Consider the following 21,001-nt stretch of genomic DNA (forward strand, 5'->3'; position numbering starts at 1 on the left):
TGAAGGAATGGATTAATAAAATGTGATTGAGACAAGCATGGAATGTCGTTCAGCCTTGAAAAGGAAGGAGATTCTGACGCCACAGGGATGAGCCTTAAGGGCACAAAGGTCAAATATTGTCTGATTTCACTTATATGAGGTCCCCAGAGTAGTCAAATTCATAAACAAAAGTAATGGGGGTTCCCAGAAGCCTGCAGGGGGCGGGAGTATTAGTGCTCAATGTAATGAGGACACAGCTTCAATCCAGGGAGATGGAAAAGCTCAGAGACGGCAGGGCTGATGTATGCACAACATCATGTATGTATTTTTTACACACTTGAAAATGAGGCAGAAGGGCTGGGCAGTTGCAGTTCAGTGGCACAATGCTTGTCCAACATGCCCTGGAGTTGATCCCAGCACCACACATCTAATAAGGTTAAAAAGAAATGTTACGTGCATTTTATCACAATAAAAAACTTTTTAGGCTTTTTTTTTTAGTGCTAGGGAAGAAACCCAGGGCCCTATGCACACCAGGCAAATGCTGTGCTAAGCTACAACCCCTAGCCTCACAATATTTAATGTACAGTACAAATCTACTCTACAGGTAAGTTAGCAAATAAAGTCATACAAATGATTAAGACAAGTTCAAGGGCACATGTTGATCAATAAAACTTGGGTGTCACTAAATAAACTTAAGAAGAGCAGTCTGGAGAGACCCATGGAGCAAGGCAACGGGTCTCCTCCTAGGATATGTTAAGTCCTCTGCAGGAAAGCATAATGTACTGAGAAGTTTTTCAATCAAAAGCTATAACCGAAACCAACCTCCTTTCTTCCCATTATCCTGTTTACTGCAAAATCAAATTAAGGATCTAACCTGAGCAGACGTCAGAATGTAAGAACTCCCAGTGGTGGGGGGCTCGGTTGGGGCTCAGTGGTAGAGTACTTGCCTAGCACATGTGAGGAACTGGGTCTGATCCTCAGCACTACATAAAAATAAATAAAAAGGATTGTACTCTATATGTGTAATATGAATTTTAATGTATTCCACTGTCATATACAAATAAAAAGATTAATAATAAATTAATAAAAAGGGCTGGAGATATAGCTCAGTTAATAGAGCACTTGCCTCGCATGCACAAAGCCCTGGGTTCAATACCCAGCACCACAGAAATAAATAAACAAACAAACAAACAAATAAAGGTATTGTGTCCATCTACAACTAAAAATATTTTTTTAAAAAGAACTCCCAGGGGGCTAGTGAAACCTCAGACTGCTGGGCCCACTCCAGAAATTCTGACCTGGTAAAGAATCAGAATTTAGAATGGTTAGAACTCACATTCTAAACCAACTATGTGTTAAGAATACTTAAGTCAGGATGAAGATACAGCTCTACAGTAGAGGCTGCATGGCATAAGGCCCTGGTTGCATCCCCAGCAAGGGAGGGAGGGAAAACGGGGGGTGCGGAAGGCAAGCAAGCAAAAGTATAAATGAAGACAATAGGTGTTTAGGAAACGCACTTTCTAAATATTTGTAGCATAAATCCTACAACTCCCCAACAACCACTTAAACCAAATTACTTCTTTATATATATATATATATATATATATATATATATATATATATATATATATACACACACACACACACACACACACACACACACACATACATACATATATATACATACCTATTAACCTTTGGTTTTTAATAAATACACAGGTGTTAAATTAGGAAAAAGAAACACATTTTTTTTCTTAAAAGAGAGAGAGAGAGAATGAACTTTTTAATATTTATTTTTTAGTTTTCAGCGGACACAACATCCTTGTTTGTATGCGGTGCTGAGGATCGAACCCGGGCTGCACGCATGCCAGGCAAGCACGCTACCGCTTGAGCCACATCCCCAGCCCCAGGAAACACATTTTACGATTAGGACTATCTAAAGTCAGAGAATAATAATTAAGGGGAAAAAAAAAAAAAAAGAATTACTTAACCAACCTCCTCAGGTTTAAACCTGGAAAAATCCTGAAAAGAAAATTTAAAAGAAAAGTTAATTCTTTACTCTGATAGAATGGTAATTCTATCAGAGTAAAGAATTTTACTTAAAATGAATTTTAGGTTCTGCAGGAGAATCACAGAAATAGTGCCTCTGCACGCTCTGTGTTTACACTATGGGACAAGTCACCTGACAAACACAAGTGATACACACGAGGACACATTTTTCAGGTGACTAGAGAAATTGTAAGTTTTAGTTCACAGAATATAAATTCTATTTTACTCACAAAAAAATACCATTCACATCAGAATCTTTTGAAACACGATCTAAATAGTACATACATCCAACCAAAAGAATAGGTTCCAACATGACCTTTTGTTAAAACTGTCCTAACCAGAAGTAAAAGTAATATAGGAAGCTTAAGCTTAAGCATAAGTTCCAAGACTCACTTATTCTTTAGACTAATCTATTTGAGAGTTTAGTACTTGCTCAGGATCAAAAGCAAGATGGTTTGGTCTGTGTGTGTGCACGGGTGGTATCTGTGTTCTTGCACAGGTGAATTCTGTTTCAGGTGTACTAAATCTGCCCTGCAAGAGTCAAACAGATTTCTAGCCAGCCAAGAGTCTGGGGGAACCTGAGAGGCACCCAGGCTACAGGTAAAGCCTTGAGATCTTTGGTTTATCAAGTGACAGCTGAAGCCACAGGTTTAGATAAAGCTGCCCAGAAGAAAAACCAGGTGAGAAAGCTGGACAACTATTTCTAAAACAGCATCAACTACTAAATACAGTATCCATATGGCCAAGCAGCACAAAATATACAAGTAGGTGTCCCAGACAGCCCAAATAGATAAAAAGGAAGAGTGAGTCTATACCCAAGAAGGCAAGAAAGTGGGACAGAAAAAGAAAAGCCAGAAAGATCTAAAGGGGAGAGCCAGGAACCCAAGAGGAAGAGAGCTAGGCACACAGCTATCTCATCAAATATGCAAGGCATTACAAACGAAATCAGCAATAACTCAAGTCCTCTAGCACAAAAGCAGGGCAGTACAGATCTATGAGATGCACAGACTGATTTCCTTTCCTTCTTTCTGAGACATGATCTCACTATGCTGTTAAGGCTTGGCCTTGAACTCCTGGGTTCAAGCAATCCTCCTGCCTCAGCCTCCCAAGTAGAAAAATAGGCACATGCCACCATACCTGGCTTAAGAGTTTTCTTTAAAAAAAAAAAAAAAAAGCTAGTACTCCTAATATCAAATTGCATCTTTCAAGAGGATTATGACGCAATATATGCTTTCTATTAGGACTTTTAAAACAATTCCACTAGAAATACAAGAAACTGTTAATACAGGTTAAAAATCAAGAAAGATGGGTGGATGATAACAGCACAAGGGGACCCGTGGGACCACTACAGCAGCCACTCCACTCATTAGACAGAGCCACACTCCAGCCCTACAGGACACAGAAGGCTACTTATTCCTCTCGGTGACATATGGCCCAAGTCAGTGGGTTAAAGACAGTATAAGTAGAATGACCCTCATTTAATTTGGGAAAAGATATTTTGCACCTTATTTGCAACTCAAAATTACCTAGAATCATCATTGGAATGAGAGGGTTGTGAGCAGCCGGTCGTAACCACTAGTGTCCGTCTCTCGGCTTGTGTTAGAACAGCTGCTGGAAGGTGGCTGGACTGACTGCACCTAGGCCTGGCCTTCTCTGCCTGTCAGCACTATGAACAGTTAAATCAGCCAAAGGCTAAGGTAAAGGCACAGGACAAAATGACCCAGTTTCTCTACCAAACCAGTTGCATGAACGGGAACAAAGGGGGAAGGGAAGTGGTAGGGAGCACAGAGACTTAAGAAACATGCTGACAGAACGTGAGCAGTTTACTCAAATCAGGAGTCAAACATTTACAGACTTTTTTAGACAATCGAGAAAATCTGAATAAGGACATGGTATTAGATGATATCAGGGAATTCTTTGTATTTTCATCAGGTATAATGATGATGCGATGGTTATGTTTTAAAAAGAAAAGTCTTCAATGATAGAATGCATGCTGAAATATTTCTCAATGAATTCAGATATCCAAAATCTGCTTCAAGTACACCAGAAAATAAGGAGAGGAGAACAGATGGACAATCATAGCAGTCCAGGGCACTGGTCGTGTGATTCCCCTTGTGCATGCTTGAAATTTTTCATAAAACAAATTTCTAAGTTTTTGTGAAATTTTTTCACCTATTTTTTGGTTTTTTGTTTTGTTTAACAAAAACAAGGAAAGATGGGCTGGGGCTGTAGCTCACTTGGAGAGTACTTGCCTCACACATGTGAGGTACTGGGTTCAGTCCTTATCACCACATTAAAATAAATAAAGAGGGGCTGGGGTAGCGGCTCAGTCTGGAGTGTTCACCTAGCACGTTCGAGGCCCTGGGTTCGATCCTCAGCACCACATAAAACAATAAAATAAAAATGCTGTGTCCAACTACAACTAAAAAATAAATATCTTAAAATAAATAAATATTGTGTCCATCTACACCAAAAAAAAATATTAAAAAAAAAAAACAACAATGAGAGGGGCAAGGAGCTATATCTGATCCTGTCGCATTTCTTCTTGAAATACTCCCTACTGCACCACAACTACCCCTGTTCGCCGGCACCATGAAAATAACCTGGAGCTCAGTGGTTCCAGGAGAGTGGGCATGGAGAAAGGGAAGGCCCGGCGTGCCTCAAGACAGCAGGGGATGGGAGCAGACGCTCACTGTCCACTTCTAACACCAAATAAATCTGACTGATGACACCCCTGCCCTCACCAGATACAACAGAACTCACATTCAAAACCTTTACAGATGAGAAGTGCACAATCCTCCACTGAACACTGGCGGGAACCCAAGTTCACCTCAGAGAAACTGGAACACTTTCTTCCACCCAGACTTGAGCAAAGCTGGGTTTTACTAAGTCAGCCTTCTCCAAAGAGTAGCGTGCTAATTCACTGGATTCAAAATGAACTCTAGCTGGGTGTCAACGGACAAGCCTGTAACCAGCTACTGGGGAGGCTGAGGAAGGCCAGTCAGGCAAATTAACAAGATCAGGTTTTAAAAATAAAATTAAAAGGGCTGGGGGTGTAGCTCAGTGAAGGCACATCCCTAGGTTCAACCCCCAGTACCACCAAAAAAAAAAAAATCTCTAGCAGGGCACCAACCCATCACCCCAGCTACTCAGAAGGATCATGATTCCAGGCCAGCCTGGGTAATACTGTTCACCTCTCCCAGACCACAAGAAGGCAGGTTGGACAGACGCTGGTGGCTGGGAGAGAAAGGGACAGAGAGAGACCCGTGTGACCTGAAGGCACAACTAACACAGTGTGCCTGTGAGGGTACACTGAGGAGAAAAGGGTTTGGGGAGAAAAGCAGCACTGCCAAAAAAGAGGGAATTGAGATGGGGAGGGAGAGAGAGAAGGGGAGGGGCGAGGCGGCCTGGGCAACAGGGAAGGCCCAGGCGGACAGGGATAGCAGAGAAGAGTGCCAAGACACACAGGAGCTGACACACAGGAGCTAGCGGAGCCCCTTTTGTCACGGAGCCCCTTTTGTCACGTCCCAGAGCCCTGGGTGGAAAACAGATCCACCCAATGTGGCCCCTCAGGCCTGCTCTCCTCCCACTTGATGCAGCCAGGGGGCCCTAGCCTGGGGAGGGGCTGCACTTGAAAAGGCCTCATTAGGCAGTTCACAGGAGACCTCCAACCCAAGCACATCAGCCTGCTGCTTCCCCTTCCAAGCTCCTACCTGTAGGGCATATCCTGTGCCCAGGGAGATGCCACATCCTTGCAGGCACACTCAGCTGGGGCATCTGCACAGATCATTTTTCCTTCCCCGTGCCAGGCAGAGTAGCCCTGGGAAATGTGTTTGGGTGACACTAGATTTGAGGCCATCTTCATGGACAAGACCTTTCATAAGATGTTTCCAGATACACATTACTAGGGGGCAGGGAAAAGCACAGTGTGATAAAAAGAACACTAAACTCAAGAATCAGATCTCTGCCACTGACTGCAGTTGCACTGTGGCGTCTCGGATTCCTCCCCCAGAGCTGGAGGGGCAGCGCTATCTCGGCTCCAGTGTCCATTTCTGGGCTAACATCTATCAAAGTACTTCAAAAAGCTGCAAATGCCTACTAGGAACCTCCTCCTCACCACACTTTAATTCCAATGTGTTAAGGGAGGGCTGGGAACAGACATGGCTCAGTGGTAGAGTGCTGGCCTGGCCCATGCAAGGTTCAATCCCCAGCATTGCAAAAAAAAAAAAAGTTAATGAGACCATTAATGTGATTTTTTTCAATGCTGCTGACCCCAAAACAACGATAAGTCTTCATTAAATTGACTGAAATGCAATGGACATGTCTTGCCCCACTGGTTACCTATCTGCAATAGGAACTTTCCACCTGAATCATTTTCTATCAATGAATCCTAAGCTACAATTCAACTCTCGGTTAAAGCAAACCAACGCATGCTCAAGTTGGGCAAGTTTGTTTTCTCCCAATCCTTCTCTCCATGGGGACACATATAAATTAGGACCCCTAATAAAATCACCTATTGCTGAATTCCACCCCACTTCCTCACTCCTCGGACTCTGCTGTGCACTGTGATTTTTGAAGCACGGTCTTTTTTGAGGTTCTCACAAATATTTCACTGAGAGCTACAGTGCTGTCCCCACCTTGACTGCAGTCCTTCTTCCTCACCCGAAATGCTTCCTCTTATCACAGTTGTTTTTCCTCAATGAGAAAAAAAAAGCGAAATGAGTGAATACTGAGGACGTTAAGCCACATAACTAGTCAGAAAAGGGGCAAGTGCACCAAAAATCCTAATGACTTAACGAATATCCTGGTTTTGGAAGGAGAAAAGCAATATATATTTTTTAACAACTCAAAAGGAAATTAACAACTACCCAAAACAAAAGCAATTTATAAAGGCTTAATTTTTAAGAAATTCAAATTTGATTTTTGAATTCTTCTGTAAATTCATGCATGAAATTTGCAAAGCAAACTTCACAATTTTGAAAATAATAAACTAAGGGAAATAAGGAAGTTTGAAAATTAGACAAAATGCCTCTTTATTAAACCTAGTGTTTGGAGAAAAGATCAGCAGAACGCTTTTTAAATCACACTTCAGGCTCCAAAAAACAACACGCCCTGTCCACAGCCCCTCCCTTGTGGGGCAGACATGCGGCTTCATTCCTCAAGGCCTTTCGGTCCCTACTATCCCCACACCTCCTCCCCCCACCCCACCAGCTCAGGAACTGGCCAGGGTCAGGCATCCCACCCAAGGCTGACACTAGGCGAGCTGGCCAACCGCTTGTAGTTCAGGTCCAGGGGGAGAAGTGGACCAGATCAAGTTTCTTTCAAAAATGTGAACTAGGAAATGTGACAAGAACTGGTCACTTAGAAACTAAAAGAACACAACAAGAAATGCCACAAAGTTGAACTGGAGCCAGAGGGTTTTGGCCAACTGGGAAAGCACTGAGCTGAAGCCACAGGGGAGGGCAAAGAGTGAGCAAGAAGCCAGTGGTGGGGAGACAAAAGGTTCTGGCAGATAGAGCGAGGTGGGGTCCCATGGGGTGAAGTTCCAGGGACAACTGCTCCTAGGCCCTAGAGCTGCCAAGAGCCCCCTCCACCACCAGGCTCCAGCCTGTCCCAGCTGGAAACCCTCAATGTCTGTGAGATTCCTACAGCCCACAAGTGTGGCTGCTAACAGAACTCCCTTTCAGGCTGGCTGGAGCGGCCTCTGCTCCACACAGCCAAAGCCAAACCAGCAAGAGAGACTCGGACGGACAGCAAAGCCTCTCAGACACGTCCTGTCATTCACCAGATACTAGGCAGCACCACTCAGATATATTTAAGGGAAATACAGAACTGTTTTTCAGAAACAGCCATACACACAGAAGTCTCACACCTGACAGAGGGAACACAAGGAACTTGTTGGGGTAGCAGATGCAAATACTCTGTCTTAACAGAGGTGGAGGTGACTCTTCTTCCTTTTTTTCTTTTTTGTGGTTGTGTGGGGGATTGAACCCAGGGCCTTGTGCATGCGAGGCAAGCACCCTACCAACTGAGCTATATCCCCAGCCCATCTTCTTAAAACTGACCAGGACGGAGGCTGTAGTGCAGTGGCAGAGCGCTTGCCTAGCATGTGTGAGGCACTGGATTTGATTCTCAGCACCACATAAAAATAAACAAATAAAATAAAGGGATGCTTTCAATCTAAAAAAAAAAAAAAGAATGAGCAAACTGGGGCTCGGTTGTAGCTCAGTGGCAGAGCGCTTGCCTAGCATGTGTGAGGCACCAGGTTTGATCCTCAGCACCTCATAAAAATAAACAAAATCAAGGTATTGTGTCCATCTACAACCCAAAAAAATTAAAAAAAAAAAAAACTGATCAAACTATGTGGCTAACATGTAGCCATCTGCTATATGTAAGTTATACCTCAATAAAACACCCACAAAACTTCCCCTTAATCCCTTAGACTGGAGTTTTTCTTTCTACTTTGGGGGTAGGGGTGCTAACTGGCAATAGAACTCAGGACCTTGCGAATAACAGGCAGGAGCCATGTCACTGGAGCAAATCCCCAGCCCAGTCACCTTCAGTGTTAGAAGTCAGGGTACTGGAGCACTTTGAGAAGGTGGGGGGGACCCAAAGGAGCCAAGTGCAACTTCTAACAGGGCTGCTATGTTCCGCTCACTGACCCTGGTATCAGAACCCTGGTGTGTTCAGTGTGACACTTCCTTAGGGATGCATGTGCATGACAGTGACAGCCTTTTCCTGGAGCTATCACATGTTCCTGATATATTATATCATACCCTTATAATAACACAAAAGAGAAGGCAAGGAGTATTACTACACAGTAACCTAAGAGTACCTGGAACAGTTTTTCTGTCCAGTCAAATGTTTATTTTTAGCCAAATTTTCAGGCAAACAACAACAAGAAAATGAGACTTCAGTTATCTCATTTGTGGAATCTGACTCACAGATCTGCTGTCAGGTGGGAAGCCCAGGCAGCAGAGTAGCCGAGGCAGGCCCCCTTCCAGTGCTCCTCGGGGACTACCTGCAGTCACCCACAACCAGAGCTCGCTCCCACAGGCAAGAACCCAGACACCACGTCCCTCTGCTACTTTAACCAAAAAGGAAAAACAGAACAAAATTCACAGGAAGTGTTTAGTCAGAATCCCACTTCTGCATTTTTAAAGGGGGAATTAACGCGAATTCACACATGATCCTGAGGGGTGTTTTTATAAAACAAATGTGCAGATTTTCAGAGGCTTATGTTTTAAAAACATATTACACACAATACAGTTCATGAGCATGTAAACAGACTAAGTGAAGCAATGGGGACAAACAATGCACGTTAAGTTTAGAGAGCATCAGATTCTAAGACTTAAAAAATAAGAAGCCAAAGAGTAAATGGAAATGTACAGTACTTACAGCCATAATTAATTCAAAGGGGTGTTTATATACCCTCACTGGTGACTGGTATTTTTGCACCATGATTGTAGTACAATAGCAATCCTCTCACACCTGCAAAACATACCCATATGTGATAAACCACCACTATACAGAAAAAATAAATCTGCATCAACACATCATCCCACATTCTAAGGCTAAAAAGGGACCACAATAAGTCATACTTCTATGCACACATAAATCGAAAGATACTGAAATACACAATGGCAGGGGAGGTAGTGAGACAATAAAAAAGGCAAAGTACGCCCAAGGGAACAAGGGAACCACACTGGTCTGGGGGTGGAGGCCTCCATTGCCCTCATCTGTGTAGCTGGGCCCTGCACTGGGTTCCATGATCTAGTCATTCCTAGGAAGAAAATGCTAGGATTCAATTAGTCCAATTATTTTCTTTTGAACAACTTCAACTGAAAGCCAAATAAAAATGTTCATCATCGGGCTGGGGCTCAGTGGCAGAGCGTTTGCCTTGCACATGTGAGGCACTGGGTTCGATCTTCAGCACCATGTAAAACCAAATAAGCAAAATAAAGATATTGTGTCCATGTATAACTAGGAAAAATTTTTTTAAAAAATGGTTAACGTCTTACTCAACTCCGGGGAAAACACAAAAAAGCAGGGGAAAAATACTATGTATCTCAAATCATGGAGTACCCCTCAAAATGCTGGTTCCCAAACAGCACTTTCCTCATGTCCTGTCTTCTGTGTATACTACAATTTCAGAGATCAGTCTTCAAGCAACAGGGAGGCTGAGCACTGGGTTCTAGGGGCTCCCTGAACACTCCAGCCTGGAAGAGCTGTGATGGCTCTGAGGCTTCCAGCCCTGCTCAAGCTTCACCCACACACCAAGGAACCCCCTCCAGCACAAAATCATTCTGGTGCCAGCCTCCCTGGAGGTTTCTGAAAACACACCTGGGACTCTACTCACCTAACTAAAAGTGGGAAGAGAAAAGTGAGGAGGAAAAAATAAATCAAATAAGCCTACCTGTCCTGCTGAGGATAATCATTAAGAATGTTATGTTGAATATGGTGAGAGGATATTCAAAAGTGCATAGCTGAATAGCCTCAAGGATCCCAAAGTCTAGCTGTAAAAAAAGACATTATGAGGATTTTATTTCAGAAAACTGCTCTCTATATTACTGCATTTCTACCATGTTTACATTACTTTAAACAGGCCTGGAACTTCCTCTGGTATGTTTATTTGGCATATCTCTCAGAGGAGCAGGTTACGCTGGAAAACAAGCCATCTGACAGTCGGAAAACTGCGAGGGAATAATTCTGGGTGACCTCCAGCAAGCCATTTGCCCTCCCTAATTCCATCTCTATAAAACCAGGTTTGGGAAAGATGATCTTGAAACACTCACAGCTCTAAAATCATGATAACCGGAGCCAAACTCTGAGTTCTCCAAACTCGACTCCGAGTCTGCGTTCATCTGGATCCTGGAGCTGACGCGTCCCGGGCGCTGGGACCACGTTCTATTCACTTTGCAAACCGTACAGTGCCGGTGCACGGCGGGGCTCTAATAAGCTTTTAAATTTTTAACTGGGAAAATTAATTTTACGGTATCTCCCAGACAGAGGAGGACGTCTGCCGGGGGAGGACGGGTGGGGAGAGGATGCAAGACACGTTGGTGCTCGCTGAGGAAACCGTCCGCCCGTCCGCGGGGACCCGGCCTGGCGGAGCCCGGGGTGACTCCAGCGGAGGACCCGCCAACTCGCCGCTTCCCTGAACCCGCCGGCCGCCAGCTCGGATGCGCGGCGCGGGGTCCGGGACCGGGCTGCCTCTATTGCATGACAATCGGCGTGGCCGGGCCGGACCAGCGCCGCGGACTCCGGGGCCGGCAGGAGCGCGGCCGCAGCTCGGCTCCCGCAGGACGGGCTCGGGGAGGGGTCCGGGCTGCGCTCCGGCGCGGGCTCGGAGCGGCGGGCGGGAGGCGGCCGGAGCGTCCCGGGGCCGCCCGGGGGCGCGCTCGGAGCCCGCCGCGGGGACGCGCACCTACCTCTTGTCAGAAAAGCCGAGCCCGGGGCGCGGGGCGGCGGGAGGAGCTCATGCCGGCGGCTCCGCGGTGCCGTCGCAGTTCCACTGCTGGGCGGCTGCCGCTCGACCGCCGGTTCCGGGGAGGGGGTTGGGCGGGAGCTGCGAGGGGCGCGGCGAGGGCTCGAGCGGTTGTTACGGCGACGGCGAGGGCGGGGCCGGGTGCCGAAAGCGGCGCGCCTGCGCGGACGCGGCAGGGGCGGGGGCGGGGCGGGGGCGGGCGGCGGTTGCTAGGGAGGGGGTGGGGTGACAACCCCGGCCGGGCCCGAACTGCGCAGGCGCACGCTCAGGGCCTGCGAGCGTGGGAGGAGCTCGGGAAGACGTCTATCCTGACGCACGGCGGGTCTCGCCAGAAGCCCTGTGGCCCCACCTAATTTGCTTCTCGGGGCGGGACAGGGAGAGGGGCGGGGCTCCGCCTCTAGCCGGCTGCGTGGCGTGGGGCCCGAGGGGCTTCGTGCGGCTCGGGGAGCTCCGCGGAGCGGTGGCGGGCCGTCTGTGAGCCGTGAGAATAGGCCGGCCCTCCCGCATTGCTGCTCCCCGGGCTGGCGCCTGCCTCCGGCGCTCCTCCTGGTCTTCCTCATTTTTTGACTGGCCAGAGCAGGAGGCACCCGACAGTGCCCTGACCACATTCTGGCCGGTAATGGACCAGAGGCCAACACCAGGCCCGGGGAGGGGTTGGGTGGAACCCAGGAGCAGCGTACGACTCTAGTGGCAGGCCGTGGGATGGAGCTAAGACAAGCGACGAGCGTCCTCAGTGGGCTGCTGGGTAGGGCTCGCGTGGCAGCAAGAGCACAGCCGCCCCGGCTCAGGTTCCAAAACTGAGGTGCAACACACTGAGATAAGCAGGGGTCCTTAAAAGGAGCTAATGACTACAAAGGGATGCCTGGAACGTCCACCCACATAGAAAAGTGGCTTTATAAGCACCATACAATTTCTCCATCAATGTCACTGTTGTTCCGATCACATTAGTCACCTGGGTGGCTGCATTTGAGGCTGCCTTTGCTCGGAACAGTTTTGGAATTTCCGTCAGGGCCTGTTTACCAGCTACACAAGTAAATCATTCATTACGTGATCACACCTTATTTTTCAGCTCATACCATCATTTTTCTGCTCAATCACCCACGTTACTTGCTAGATTCAGTCTGAATGGATTTTGCTTGTGTGTAGAAATGACATCCAACGATCAAAAGATGCTTTGAAAGAAGCAGCTCACTAGCGATGTAGTTCAGTGATAGAGTGCTTGCCTGGCATGTGGTGAGGCCCTGGTTTAGATCCCAGCACTGCAAAGGCAGAAAAAGAAAAAGAAAAACATTGCTGAAAAAGACTGCTCAGGTACAATAAGTCTCCTGGTTACAGTACACAGCAGCATCTATTGAAACGATCTTACCAAAATGCCAACCTGGTCTGCTGAACCTCTAGATGTAATAATCAATTTATAAGAACTAGAGAACAGAAAAACATGCTAAATGACACCATGAGAAATGATCCTATTAGTTAGCTGTCACTGTAACAAAATAGCTGAAAAAATCAACTTAAGAAGAAAAGTTTATTTCAGTTCAGGATATCAGAGTTTCAGTCCATGGTCAGTTGGCTCTGTTATTTTGGGGACTGCAACAAGGCAGAATATCAAAATCCATTGGAGCATGTGGTGGAGCAGAGTTGCTCATCTCAAAGTGACCAGGAAGCAAAAAAGAGAAGAAAGGGTTAGGGTCCCTATATACCCTCCAAAGGCACAGCCCCAGTCACCTGACTTCCTTCCACTAAGTGCCACCTCTTAAAGGTTCTGCCACCTTCTGAATTGCCAGAAGTTGGTGACCAGGCCTTTAGCCCATGAGCCCTTGAAGGGAGGGGGGACATTCGAGATCCAAACTATTGCAAATCCAATAAGTGGAGACCTTGGGAATTCAAAGCAGACATCCATCATCAATAAATTATTTTTTTCAATTTCTTTTTCAGTTGTTGATGGACCTTTATTTTATTCTTTTATCTGTATGTGTTGCTGAGAATTAAACCCAGTGTGTCACACATGCGAGGCCAAGTGCTCTACCACTGAGCCACAACCCCAGCCCCCTTCATCAATAAATTCTAAAGAATAAGTGAGGAGAAAGTCCAATCTGTATATTAAAAAATATTGGGGAGGACCGAATCCAGGGCCTCGCATGTGCCAGGTGAACGCTCTGCCACTGAGCCACAGCCCCAGACCACAAAGGGGTTTTAAACAAAAAGATAGTCTGTCAACCACCAGGATCCAAATCAAGATGTAATTACAAAAGTCGTTTTAAAATCTCAAGCCCTAGTGGTATTATTAAGATAGATGAACAAATTCCTGAGGTAAATAAGTTGAAGGAAACAATGCTTGCTTAGATGTATACTTTATGGTATTATGTTTGTGTTGGGGCAGCTGGGAACAGAGCCCAGGGACTGGAACCTACATGCTAAGTAGGTACACTGAGCTACACTCCTGGCCCACTTGATTGTTTTAAAACTGGTTTTATCAGGCTCATATCTAAATGTACAAGAAATTCCACAGATCAACACGCCCCAGAGTTAAGCAAAGAGATCTAGTCCTGTGCTTTTCACACGTGGGCAGTGCTCTTACATGGTGTCCGCGGTGTGAATCATAAAGATGTCCATGATATGGAGGAGGCAGGGGGACGTGTGCTAGCAGCCACCAGGGACCAAGAACCCAAAGTAAGTGTCCTGATGAGATAGAAGTTTAGGTCCCTCTCATGTGAATGAAGTCCAGGGCTGTTAAGTGGCCCCAGGATCACTATCAATTGCCACCTCCCCTACAAACCACAGAGTAACCGGATGATGGAGCAAAGCTAGGTCCTGTAACTGGCTGCAATAGGGAGGGGGACCACCTCAGCATCCCCTGGGGACACCCTTGGTGTGAAGGGTGGTGGACTCAGGCCATGTCTGCAGGCGTGGGGGGCTTGGCCTGGGTCTCCGAGGCAGATCTCTCAGTGCTGGATCTAACAGGATGGGCTGAGTTGGATATACTGTTTAGGCCTGGTGGACACACCGCATCTTGAAAATAGGAGTCTTGAAGAATAAACTTTAGTTGTTTGATAAGTGAGTTGTTTACCCAGGAGAATAATCTGTTCTGCTGAGGTGGGGTTATTTGCAAGATGAGCAATCTTTTTTTAGAATAAATTCTTTCTCATAAATTTCCTGATGCAAACATTGAAGCTAGTTATTGGTTTACAGTCAAATCTTCCTGAACAATAATTTTTAGGAATCAAATAGTAAGTTGTGTTGACTCGGGAGGTCTTGGATCTCAGTCCTGATAGTTAAGCAATGTGGGGACATAGGTTCCTCCGTCTCCCAGCTTAGCCTTTACTACTCAGTGTGGTCCTCCTTCAGATAGCCCGCAGGAGAAAAGAGTGAGGATCAAACCTCTTCACGGCGCAAGTGCTGCATGCACACCCACCCTTTACATCCCATTGGCCAGAACTTGGTCACATGGGCACACCTATTTGCAAGAAAGGCTGAGAAATGGAACCTGTTTTATATACCCAGCTAAGTGATGAGTTCCATTACCAAGAAAAAAGCAGAGGATGGCCTCTGGTGGCAGCAGGCTCTCTTATCAAGGGTATAGTCAAACTATTAAAGTGCAGGGTGGAGGCTGGGACACAGCTCAGTGGCACTGTGCGTGCCTAGCATATGTGAGACCCTGGGTTCAACCCCAGGAACACACACACCCACGGTGCAGTGTGCATGTGTGTGTTTGAAATTTTTCAATATAGAAGGAGGGACAGATGTGCCATCATCAGTGCTGTAAATGAGAACTGCAGAAACCATCAAGGGCCAGTGCCTGGGAGCTGAGGAAGGCCTCAGAGAGGAGAAACAATGGAATAGGGATCTACCCGAGGACAAAATGAAGTCACGGTGGGTGCGCAGTATCCCCAGGAGTGTGTGTGCACATGCGCTCACAGGTGCAGAGAAAATCAAGGGCAAAATTCTCAAGAACTCCAAGTAATAAGAGTTGGGGCTGGGTGCAGTGTTACATGCATTAATCCCAGCAATTTGAGAGACTGAGGCAGGAGAATCTCAAGTTCAAGGCCAGCCTTAGTAATTTAACAAGACCCCATCTCAAAATAAAAAATGAGAAGGACTGAGGATGTGAATCAGTGGTAAAGTACCCCTGGGTCCAGTCCCCAGGATCTAAACATACTAATGATAATAAAAAAAAAAAGATCTGGGGCATGGTCAAGAACCATGAAAAGACGCTGATGAGCAGTTGGAGAGGTGGAAGGAGAACAGGAGAGACTGGTGACATCCTGGTCACCAAGAGAAAGCTTAAAGCTGTGTGGAGTCAACAGAGCTAAAGGCCAAAGATACTGAACAGAATAGGAAAGAAGAGATCCCAGGCTTTGGTGGTCAGAGGGTCACAGGTGTCTCAGTGGACACAAATTTACCAGGTTTCAGGGACAGAAGACAGACTTCAGAGGAAAGAATGGAGCAGGAAGTGAGTGGGAAACTCAAGCCAATGTTACACCACACAGTATCTTTATGAAAGAAGGACAAAGGGGGGCGGAGGAAGAGAAGAAACCGAAGGATTGTTCGCAGGTGTTGCCTGGGTGGCACTGCACCTTTCTCTATTCCCTGGCTAATAGTGTCACCTGGGGGCTGAAAGGCAGTGAAAGTCCCTCCACCTAACCTATGTATGACATCCGGCCCTGGCGGTGGACGGGCTGCGTCTTTGGTAGAGACTGAGCACTGTGCTCCTGTCCCTGGGGCACTCCTCCCCTCTCCTCTCTCTAAAGTCCTATTCCCAAACACCCAGCGTGCCCCTAGCCCCGTGAGCATTTCTATTGGTCGACTTCTTTTCTGTCTGTGGCCACCTCTCACCTGGCAGGAGGAAGTCTTGATGGATGTGACATAAAGTTCCCACCTGTCGGGGCCTGTGGGATGGAGCCAAGCCCTTCTTCCGAGCCCTGGCATCCACAGCAGGCACTGGCTCCTTCCAACTGCTCAGCTGCTCAGCTCCTCAGGAACCTGAGTCTGAGGCTGTCATGGCCTTTGGTCCCTCTGGCTGACAGATGCAAGATCAACAGCCTGCTCACACCTGCATGGGCACCATCGTCAGTGGGCAGGAAGCATTGTGGCAGATGGCACCTTCCCCAATGGGACAAACCAGGGGGGGACCTACTACAGGCTCCTCCATCACGTCTTCTCCATCACTCATCACAGTGCTAGGAGACACATCAAGGAAAGCCTGAACTGGGGGCCCAAGAGGCCTGGGGTAGAGGTCAGGCAAGGCTCCGCTGCAGGAAGACTGAGGAGGCGAGTCCTAACCAGGAGTTTAGTCTCCAGGGCTCACCCTCTTCACCACCGGGCTAAAGAAGAGATGAGCCTCAGCCATGATGCTGAGAGCCAAGGCCAACTAGATGTGGAGACATGCTGAGAGGCCCAGGCATGGCCTGGTGGCCCTGGTGGCCCTATACACGCTGGCATTTGTTTCCAGGCACGTCCAAACCCACTTCTGAAAGTGACCACTTTGCCACTTGGAGCTAAGAGTTAAGACAGACTTGCAGAGTCTCCTGAGAGGGCCAGCTGGCAAGGCTTCGTGCCTGGAAAAGTACAGGAAATGTAGGTTGCCCTACAGGCACAATTTCTTAATTGAGCCCTGGCATCAATCCAGTGGCCTTGAGCTAATACACTGCATCATTCCCAGGCTGGGAAAACTTCCGGCCAAGAAGTCAGACCTGCAAAAGTTATCACCAGCCTCATCTGTTTCTAAAACCCTCATTTCAGCTGGGAAGGGCAAAGTTCCTGGAACTTGACTCTTTTCTCTGCCCAGTCTTCCCTCTTTCAGGGCACTCTCCACACAGCTGGCAGAATTTTCTTTCAAAAACACAAATGAACTCACTCCCTTGCTCAAAATGACATTGACTACAGGCTGAAATTTAAGCTTTAAAGACTGCAATTCAAGGTCTCTCTAAATCTTGTCCTGCTGTTGCCTGTGCAGGATGGTCTGACTCTCATCTCCATGCAGCAAGCGTTGGCACAGCACCCTCATCGACTCAGACACCCCTGAAGCACCTCAGTCTCGAAGACACACCTGTACAGGCAGATTTTCCTTGAAGGTGCTCGGCCTGTGCTGGAGCACAGACAGACAGTTGAGACCAGCCTGCCACGTTGTACAAGGCCACTCTTGCTCCTCCCTGCAGCCTCCTCCAATGCCCCTGCCTGAAGGTCTGCGTGTGAGAGAAGTGGCTCTGTCTCCTCCGTGGACCTGAGACCATGGCCACCTGTTTTCTCCTGCTTTTCATAGCCCCTGGCATCCTCCTGACCCTGTTAAGAATCAGCTGGTTTGAACTGAACAAGCCTTCAGTTAGGCCTTTGATCTGAGTGGACACTCCATCCTTACATCACCATGCAAGGACATGAGCCTGGGGCAGTGGCTGGGCTTAGGCCCAGGGTTTCTGCAGTGGGAAGGACAGCTTGCATTTGATGACATTTGAGCTGACAAAGGATGTCACGAGGAGCTTCCGGCTCAGAACGCAGTCAACTGCCATGTTGCCTCTGGCTTGCTTATTTTGCCCGCTGCAGTCTTCACTCCGGCCTCCAAGACCTCTGTGTGGCCCTTTCTTTCATGTGCCACATCAGTGGGGTTGCAAGTCTAGCTCCAGGCCCAGGGCTGCGCTGCTGTTGGTCACACAGCTGGAACTGGGCTGGACTTGCTGCTTCTAATTGTCCTGGAGGAAAGAATGAAGCTCTCAAAGGGATCCCCCAGGGGGGACTGGGGAAGGACTAAAAAGCAGACCATCCAAAATCCATTTAGGTAAGGATTTTCCCAAGGCCAGCTTCAGTTCTGTGGTCAGGGACTGGAGGGCACAAGACACACAGGAAAGGGTCATCAGAGCCAAAGTTACACTCTTGACTTGGTAAAGAGAGCACCATTCCGGCCCCAGGTCCTCCCACAGCTTCAGTTCCATTTTTATTTGGGTGCATCCCACAACCCGCAGTCCTACAGCTCTGCCCCGAAGGTTCCTACACGGTGTGACTCCTGGCTGAGACCCTCGCCTGCTCACTTGGCACCTGCGTGAAGCTCCGTTTCACCCCCTGCAGCATGGCAGCGGCTGTGTGCTGATGCTACAGCGGCTCTAGCCCAGGGCTTTTCTCCCCCAAAGGGAAAAAACATTTAATTGGATGTTGATGGGATTTGGTGTCAGAAAACATATCTCTCTAGGTTGTTAAGCTCGGATAAGAAAATGTTGATGAAAACACTTTGTAAATACTGCCCACAGCCAAGCATCCTACAGCTCTGCCTCCAGAAGGTTTTGGACACATAGATTATTATTACCACCTGCCCACCAATGTAGCTGGTTGCCAGCATCATCCTCTATTTTCGGATAAATCTTTTCCCATCTTAAATTTTCCCCAGACAGAAAAATAATATGAAAATTGTGTAACAGACCCAAAGGAAAACATGATTAAAAGGCTAATCCCCACACGTATGGCTTTTTGATACAGACAAGCTGAAAAAAATACAGGGGTCTTTCTTGGTAAATCACCTTCTATTAATTGTGAGCCGCATGGACTCCAAGGGGCTGGGGGCACACAAAGAGACCATCATCATGTCCAGCTGAACAAACTCAGTCAACTTTAAAATGCCGAACTGTGAATGTGTAACTCACCCTAAGAGGCCTGTGCGTGCCCACTCTGCCTCCCTGGGGCCTCCTGGTCAGGTACTGTGCTAACACCAGCTTGTGACCTCAGGTTCCCGTAGGACATTAGCCATAGGACATTAGCTGGAGGCTCCGCCACACCTCAGAAATATATAACCACAATGACGCAAAACCAAGAGCCCGTGAGAGCTCCCCCCAGACCCTGGGATTGCAGGGGACGGCCCTCAACCTCACACAGCAGGGACAGGAGCCTTCACCCCACAAGGCTCGGAGGCATCCACATTGCGGCAGTTCTCTGCAGACAGGGGGCTTGAGGGAGCAGAATGCATTCTCTCACCAGGGGAAGCCAAGCCAGTTCCCTCCGGAGCTCCTGGGAGGAGAAGCCCAGCGCTTCCTTAACCCCAGGCACTCCTTGGCTTGTGGCCACATCACTCCAGGCTGTCTTCTGCTTTCTCCCTGGGTGAAACCTCTCCTTTCTCTTAAGGCCACAGGCCAGGGCTGGATTCAGGACCCACCCTAAACCCACTATGATCTCATTTCAAGATCCTTAGCTTATATGTGCAGGGGCAATATCCAATTTAGGCACCTTCACAGGTCAGGGTGTAGGAGTTGGACACATCTTTTGGGAGTCTGCATTCAATCTTCTAAGAAAAGGAACGCCACGGGCTGGGCTGGGGCTGGGGCTCAGCGGTAGAGCGCTCGCCTAGCGCGTGTAAGGCCCTGGGTTCCAACCTCAGCACCACATATAAATAAATAAATAAATAAAATAAAGGTCTTGTGTCCATCTACAACTACAAATTTAAAAAAAAAAAAGGAAAAAAAGGAACTCGGGAAGGAGGGGACCTGCTGGGCTTGGCTCTCTGTGCTGGCCCCAGGCTCCTGCAGGAGCCCAGTGAGGAAGGGCCCCCCCCCTCCCCAGGGAAATGAAGAGGAGCCAAGAACAAAGACACTGTTGTCCCCAGCAGGCCAGCCTCTGTTCAAAGGCTCCCTGCACCTGAAGAGGAGCTTGGGTCTCAAGTCACGGACCCACTTGGGCCACAGAGGCTCTGAGGAAACCAGCCTCTTAGCAGTGCAGGGGGAGTCCCCGAGACACTGACACACGGGGACAGAAGACACAGGGAGGCCTGGTTGTTCCATCCCTAGGTCATTCAGAACTTGGAGTCAGTGGACAGGTCCTCTCTTCCCCAAGTGACATCTAATGAAGCACCCAATTTAATGTAGTCACAGAATACCAGCTCCCTCCAAGAGCGAAAAGCTCCTTCTGCTGGGAGCCACTGTGTCAGGCCCAGCGCACTGTCCTCCCAACGGCCCACTTCACACCTGGGACACAGAGACACAGAGAGGGTAGCGACCCTCAGGACACAGGACCCGGGCCTACCACTTGGACGCCAGCACCCCCAGGGGTACTTCAAGAGCACTCACGCCTTTCTATCTCAGTTTTCCTGCTTTATGTTCCTCCTGCTGGCTCCCCAGTCTCAAGGTCGGTTCCTGTCCTGGTGTCCCAGTGGGAAGCCCATCCCCCATTGGTATACCAGGCATGTGGCAGGACCAGGTGGCATGCAGCTCAACCAGGCCTGGAGGAAGTGTCAGTACCCATGTATCCTCGCACGCTCTGGTGAGCAGGTGAATCAACAAGATTCCCATATGGTCCCTGTGCAGCAGCCTAAGTGGCCTGACTCATGAATTCTTTAAATAGCAAGTGGCAATAACCTGCATGACTCCCATTGTCTCCCATCCGCTCTGTCCTGGTGTTGACAACAAAGCTCCCTGGTGTCCGCAACAGGGGAGAGAAGGGGAGTCTAGGGAGTAAGTTCAAGTTGTAGAATACCGAATGAAATTCAAGGTGCCCTTAACTTGGTGAAAACAATAA

General features: G+C 47.8%; 1 protein-coding gene across 2 annotated transcripts in view; it reads right to left on the minus strand.

Annotated features, from left to right (window-relative positions):
* Sec14l1 (SEC14 like lipid binding 1) overlaps nt 1-11,640 on the minus strand; it is a 46,819-nt gene extending 35,179 nt beyond the window's left edge. For both annotated transcript variants that reach the window (XM_076871774.2, XM_076871773.2), the window contains exons 1-3: nt 11,460-11,640; nt 10,445-10,544; nt 9,427-9,519 (exon numbers count right to left, since the gene is read on the minus strand). In XM_076871774.2, the coding sequence (XP_076727889.1) occupies nt 9,427-9,489 (63 nt within the window). In that variant the 5' untranslated portion in view covers nt 9,490-9,519; nt 10,445-10,544; nt 11,460-11,640. The remainder of the gene's footprint in view (nt 1-9,426; nt 9,520-10,444; nt 10,545-11,459) is intronic.
* Nucleotides 11,641-21,001: the final 9,361 nt, after the last annotated feature.

Source organism: Callospermophilus lateralis, chromosome 11 (assembly GCF_048772815.1).
Source record: "Callospermophilus lateralis isolate mCalLat2 chromosome 11, mCalLat2.hap1, whole genome shotgun sequence".
NCBI classification, from domain to species: Eukaryota; Metazoa; Chordata; class Mammalia; order Rodentia; family Sciuridae; genus Callospermophilus; species Callospermophilus lateralis.